General features: G+C 36.6%; 1 protein-coding gene across 8 annotated transcripts in view; it reads right to left on the bottom strand.

Moving 5' to 3' along the window:
- Window positions 1-1,284: 1,284 nt before the first annotated feature.
- Cdh18 (cadherin 18) overlaps window positions 1,285-7,178 on the bottom strand; it is a 928,594-nt gene continuing 922,700 nt past the window's right edge. For 5 of the 8 annotated variants that reach the window (XM_006520095.4, XM_011245360.3, XM_006520094.4 and 2 more), the window contains one exon: window positions 1,285-4,848. In XM_006520095.4, the coding sequence (XP_006520158.1) occupies window positions 4,358-4,848 (491 nt within the window). In that variant the 3' untranslated portion in view covers window positions 1,285-4,357. The remainder of the gene's footprint in view (window positions 4,849-7,178) is intronic. The other 3 variants (XM_030248608.1, XM_030248609.1, NM_001081299.1) reach the window with 2 other exon arrangements.

The raw sequence follows: 7,178 nt of genomic DNA, 5'->3' as shown, positions 1-7,178 counted from the left end.
AAAATTTTATATTCAGAAGATTTGAGTAAAGCTATTGCCTTCTGTCTTCATCATTATGAAGTGCTGGTGGTCTTCCTTGTTTATGAAATTTCTAACCTTTTGTTGAAGACAAGATTCTTTTTTTTTTTTTGAAGTATGGTGGAAAATAAATGTTAAAATAATATAGTTTCCTTAAGATATTTGTTTTTAGATAGGGAGACTTAATTTGAATCTAAGCCATCATCTTCTCAGAACATATCTTAGTAGATTTGTTCTGCTGTTGAAATGGAAATAGAAGTAAGAATAGAACATGAAGCCATGAAGTTACGCACAGTTGATCTTAGTTCATGGTCTCTCAACTGTTCAAGAGTATGAGCACAGGAGTTCCAAAGCTGTTCAAATGCACTCTGAAGTACCTGACAAAGCCTGGCCTCATCCACAGATAATAACTGAGCCCAGTGTGCTGGATGCAGCATGGTTCTTTCTCTTGATTATTTAACAAGTAGTTTTTATTGGGTCTGATATAAGTTACCTGAAACTTGGTTTCTCTTTTCTGTGTTGAACTGAACTGAAAACCAGACACCAAATCAATCTGTTGGGTGAGGTCTGTAAGAAACAGCTGCAAGATTTTTAGAGTAAGTATATTACTATTATCTTTTTCTTGAAAATGGCTGACTCACTATGAAACTGTCTTGTAAATATATTTCTTTGTTTGTTTGTTTGTTTGTTTGTTTGTTTGTTTTTTCCAAGATAGGGTTTCTCTGTATAGCCCTGGCTGTCCTGGAACTCACATTGTAGACAAGGCTAGCCTTGAACTGAGAAATCCACCTGCCTCTGTAAATATATTTCTAGTTAAATGTCTGTGTACTGTCTATCAAAGCTCTCATTAGAATTCAATAGCTAGGTTCTGTCCATTAAACCATCAGTACTAAAATTCTGAATAATGCCTATGTGAAAATTTATCCACTTTTCAACACTCACAAATTTGCCTTACCATCTTCGTAGTTTATCTCCAAATTGACTACAGTGAAAGTTGTCTATTGAGCTAGATTAAACCAAAGGATTTTAGTTTGGATCACCTATCCATAGTAAAGCCCCCACTATAGTTTTATATTGGGAACACATATAGACGTCATTAGCATTCAAGTCTTTGTTCTGAGTTATGTCTTCAACCCCGAATACTCTTCAACAAGTTGTGAGCACATGTGTGTTGGCAATTGATTTCACGGCCCTTTTCTTTTCGTGCCATATCACTGGCAATCACAATTTACCTCTCTCTATATGGAGCTTTACCTTAAGCCACAATTTCATTTTTAATCCCGTTGAAATTTATTCAGTATTTCAACAGATTCACTGAAGCATGCATTTCTGACATACTCTGTAGTGGTTTCTACAAAAAAAGAAAAAAAAATGTTTCTCAATCTCTGTGCACTAATAAATGCTGCTAAGAGACACACCTTAGGTAAAGAAAAATATTTTCAGTTAGTATTTCTTTTAGGTTTATAAACCCCCCATTTGTATAGAATAGATCTATAAAATAAGTAGTACATTGATAGTTAATTGATGCTGTATTATGTCAAGTATAAACTTGATTTGGAAAATATTCATCAAGGCATCAGTGGTGTGTGGATCGGTAGCTATTATTGCATTTAAAGTAAGCAAACAGTACATATGGAAATAGCTCTCTGAACTCTATGCAAGCTTTCCTTTTATATTTATTAAACTGTAGGTTTAAAAAGTAACCTATTGAGGGTTAAGTGAGTGACCAATTCACAGAGCATGATATTTAATTGCTATTTTCTTGATTCGAAGACTAGAAATAGAGCCATGAAACCTGGTTTGTACTTAAAATAATTAAATAACGTTTGCCTTTCAGAGTCCATATCAAATGTAGGACCGAGATTGGCCTTATTAACAAATTTTACAGGAACTTCAACTACTCCCAGACTCAAAAAGGTCCAAATCTATCTTCATACTTAGATTAACATCAGAGAGTTAGAAGCAATATATCATTATAATTGATATGTATTTAGAATTAGGTAACAGTTATAACCCCGCATTCCAAGACACTATGGAAAGATTTTAATACTCATAACAATAGGGTAGACATTAACTTTGACCGAGTTGAAAGGACACCCATAGTTTCATCCTGTAAGCACTCATTTGTGAATAATGCGGTCAGTATATTTATATATTTAAAATATGAGTAAATTTTGCAAAATCTCAATCTAAAACTTGAATGGACTGTGAAAACCAGACTCTCCTGGCCCTCTCAGAGGAAAGGACAACATCCACACTCATTGCACTGGACGCGGGGTGTGCTCTCTCCTCAGGTAAGGGATGCTTCCTTGTTAGCCTAATGAGACCATGCGTAGCCTTAGGCTGGTCCTTCAGCCTCTCTGTGCTTTTTGATTTAGCCACACACAGGAATGCATCCTGTTGTTTGTTTAAAAAAACGAGAAAGCAGCATCTGGGAAGCTAAGATGTTGTAAAAAGCTTGGATTCCACTTTATTCCCCAGGCTTAGAACACAAACTGAGAGTTATTCAAATTAAACTCAGTTGCCAAACCTCAAAACTGGAATATGACAGCAGCACAAGGCAGTTTCAAACAGAGTCACAGTCCCAAAATTTGCACAAGGGTGGAATCAGAAAGCATCATAGAACGTTTGGGGCCATTATATTATAATAAATTTAAAGATTAAATGAAAAACATATATTCCTTCAAATAGTTTATACCTTATGTGTTTAAAAATTCCAATTTACCAGGAATACATAGACGAGGTAATTTCAAAGTGTAGTACCTTAATGTTCTATTTATTTTTTACATAAAGCCCCCAGAACACGGGAATGATATATTCCTTAATTAAAAGTTTAAAAAGCCCCAAGAAATTATAAAGAAGATGACATTTTGGAAAATATTAAAATTATTAGTATTTTATATTACATATTTATGTTAACAGTAGCTTCATTCTTGAAGGTTTCGCAAAATTTTCTCATCCGAAGATCATCGTCTAGTGAAGTGTATGTATGTCTATATGTTGAAGCTAATAGCATTGGTAATTTAGATGTGTGCAAATCTTCAGGTAGCAGAGTACTTTGTACTTGTGAAAACAGTGCCTGCTTTGCCCTCACAACAGCCCTGTGAGGTAGGCAGGAAAATTACTGTCACTTCTATTCTGCAGTTGGGGACCCTGAAATACATAGACCCTTGGGATCTTTTCAGGGGTTATCTGAGTGATTCCTTCATTTCTTTGGCCTGCTCCTATGTATTCTCTTGTAAATACCACATGTGCAAGGACTAAGGAGTGTAACTGAGAAGGATGAAGGCAGCTAAAGAACAAGAGGTGGTACATATGTGACCTACACATTACAGAAGACTACCTAAGATACTTGAACCATGATGAAGTATAAACGAGTCAGAGAGAAAAAAAAAAAAAAAAAAAAGACAACCAGTTTAAGGTACAAACGTACTAAAACGAAAGGGCATAAGAATGGAGAGAAAAGAAAGGTTTTCCATGTTTTAAACAGGATGAGGTTTATCTTTTAAATCGAAAGTTCCCTGACGTATCTGATGATCAGAGTCCTTTCATTCTATCCATTTTAAAAAGATGTCTCCTGTTAACATAAGGTATGATGGGTGGGACAGAGAACTTCGTCTCCATGCTGAGAACAGCGCATGTCCAGCGCACTGAAGTTGCATATGTCATAGTGCAGGCAGCAAACCCCCAGGCTCCATCAGCTTTGTGTGATGGAGAACAGAAGTGGGGAGGGCTGAGGAAAAACGGGATATTCAAGTCCACGTCAGAGTCGCCTGGAACGCAGGGGATACCTCGTGTAATTTCAGCAAAGGAACAGCATAGTGAGATCTGTTACAATAGCAGACTAGGGGTCTCGAAGTTCCACCCAGAAAACTTTAAAGGAGGCTATGACCGCCTCTGTATGTTTCCATGTCCAGTGTAAGGATCTGACAGTGATTTTTAAACCTCCTTTGTTTAATTCTTGCTTTGGGGAAAAAAATAAGTCACAATATCATGAAATAAATATTCACTGTTGGGCTTTGTTCATATATTCTTAATTAAACAGTACCATAGACTTTATTGAGCATTTGAAAATATACACAAGGGACAATAACTTTTTAATCTGTTATTATTATTACTTTTAATATTTGACTTTCTTCCAATTAAATAACCCATTTTTTTTTTTCTGATCATAAAAAGGGCACTTGTTTCTACAGGAGCTGTGTACAGCTTGCTCAGTTCCAAGTACTGTTTCGGCTTGACTTCCTTGTCCTATTGAGGTCATATCTCCACTTGGTCAGGAAGCAAATTCTACATAGCTCCAAAAAAAAAAAAAAAAAAAAAAAAAAAAAGGAACCCCCTAAGTTGTTCTTTCAGATTCTATTTCTCCATAGAGTTCAGCTAACTTCTTAAACTCGGGCCCCCAGTCTCCAAGGTAGTGATAATCCTGGTCTGATTGCGTGGTTGCGGAGTCCAGTGAGCTGATAGACCCAGCTTCTGACCGCTGGCCCTCGTAGGCATAAGTCTGAAGAGAGTCATAAGGGGGCACGCTGGGGTCCAGGTCGGCTTCTGCGAGTCTTTGCTTAATAAACTCCTGAACGTCTATGCTCTCCAGGGTGGACAAGGTCTGATGTCTCGGAGTGAGCTTCACTTCAGGCCGAATGTCTCTGCGGTACGTGAACTCCTCTGCTGCGGCAGGATTCCGCAAAGCTGTGATGTCGAAGGCTTCGGTGTCTTCCTCCCCTCCTCCCTCGTCATCATATGTCACCACATTCTCTCGCACATCCTCCTCGGAAATGATCAAGGGCTCTTTTTTGCCACGCCTCAAGGTGATAAAAAGGACCACAATGGCTGAAGAAAAATGGAAACAGGATGAAGTTAACAGAGAGAAGGACTTAGGCTTTGGCTCTATCAGTACTTTCCGGTTCCTATTTCCTACACCTTCTAGGGCTAGGGTCACGTAGCAACACAGCCTTGATCTGCACACCACCACTGAATAATGCCACAAGCATTTGGCTGGTCCGGAGGCTGTTTAAACTGATAACCTCAATGCATCATTGTAGATTTGATGATCTCTGAAACTTAAATATTCTCATTTGCTTAGTGCATGTCTTGACAGTAAAACCTTCCATTGCCTAGTGTGAGGGAAAGAAAACAATATAAACTTTTGACTGGAAAAAAAAAATCTGTGCAAATAACTCACAAATAATCATTTTATGTAGACTCACTGAAATCAGGAAGTAGTTTACTATAAAGTTTTCTAACCTGTGAAGGTTTGGTCCTATGTAGAAAGTCAGAGCAAAGCAGGTTTATTATATGTGGTTTCCCTTGTATTTAATTCTTCGAATTACATTATCAGGCACTAACATCTGACCCTTTTCTGTAAAGCTGCAGGATACTGTTACTTTATTTATACACAAGTTGTACTATATAGAAACTGTTCACTTTGCAACATTTCTTTTATAACTTAGGTATTCCTCACAGAATGGCTGTGGTTCTACTCAACTGAAAAATGACAATGCAGAGACTAAGGGGGGGGGGTGTGAAGAGTCCAACAATCTCCAGACTTATTGAGAAAGATACTAGATAGAACTGAGTGCATAAAGATCAATGTCTTCCTAAGGATAAGGATATTTGTAGTAGGATTCCCCACTCTACGATGATGACATGGTGTGCATATGCTAGTTCATAGACACACACGTTTAAGCACGTCATCAACTTGGATTAGGATCTTTCACCTACAGTAGTCAGTTATGTTGCAAGCACTGGACAAAGTCGTAGAGATAAATCTTGGCCACTTGGCTTTGGTCCTTTCTCAGTGTTTTAGGCTTTTATGCTCAATCAAATAAGAAGTAATTTAGGTTAAGCTTTGTTATAGAAACGTATGCACATGTTTTCTTAAAAAAAAATAAGAAATAAACACAATTACAGACCTAGGAAGATCACTTGCCTTCTCTTCAATGTAAATGCTTAAATACTTGGGTGCATCACAGTTATATAACTAAATGTGGAGAGTAATGCTGTTTCTAAGGTTGTGATTTCTTATGTGTATTTATTATGCAAAAGTTAAGAAAATATTCAAGATACGTGGGGTTTTTTAGATTTACTTAATGTATTTTTATGCATGTATTTTCTATTCCTGCATATACATATAAGTGGAATGCATGCATATCTGGGCCCATGGACACAAGAAGACAGAGCTGGAGCCCCTGTGTAAGCTGTAAAGTGGATGCTGGAAAGCAAACATATGTGCTGTGCAAGAACAAGTACTAATACTGTTTACATAGTATTAGTAAAAACACAGCAATTATTCCATTGCATCGTTTTCAGAGTGACATTTCATTCATAAGCCATTTATACTGATATGACATACATTGTCTTTCTAGTTACAGACATTTTCAAGTTATCTCAGAGAAGAAAATTGAAATGAACAGACTAGATAAGGGCCCTAGCAGGTCTGATTCACATTTGACAAACATCTATTCTTGTAGCAGGCGACATTAAGTGGATGGCTCTACACAGAATCTTGGCTGAGTGGTGAGCAAACCATTTCCACGAAAGCAGCATTGTGCTAAACGATTAATGACTCCGTGGGGTACAAAGAGCATTTCTAAGAACACTTCTTTTAAGTGTTTCTAAAAAAATCATTTCTCTTTTAATACTAGTACTGTACCTAATTGTTTTTGAGAATATTTTGGACATTTGAAAGTGAAACGAACAGTTGCATCAGATCCCAAAAATAAAAGCCTATTCTTTTAAGGTCATCATTAAAGTTATTAATTATGTGGAATCGTTAAGGAGACAAATACATTTTTGAAATCCAGGAAATCAAATTAAGATACACAAATAATCCACACAGTCTATGGAACTATGAATATTATATGGTGTGTCGTCTTATAGTATATCCTTAGGAAATACAATATCAAATCGCCACATTGTTATAAAATAAATCAAAGGAGTGAATTGCCCTTCTTTGTTCAATGTTATAAACCATCCTTGGATATTTGAAAGTATATTTTAGTTGTACAACCTAGCATGGAAGTCCAACCATTTGTTGTACTTTTGACATGTTTTGATTCATTTTTACTTTTCTTAGTTGGTGAATGACATCTACTCTCTTAGTTTAAAAAGTTACAAAGACTTTGAGATTATTGTTGCTATTGTCATTTAAGGAATTTTGA

This window comes from Mus musculus, chromosome 15 (genome assembly GCF_000001635.26).
Source record: "Mus musculus strain C57BL/6J chromosome 15, GRCm38.p6 C57BL/6J".
Lineage (NCBI taxonomy): Eukaryota > Metazoa > Chordata > Mammalia > Rodentia > Muridae > Mus > Mus musculus.
Note: the sequence above shows the minus strand (reverse complement) of the source record. Positions and strands in the feature narration are given on the sequence as shown.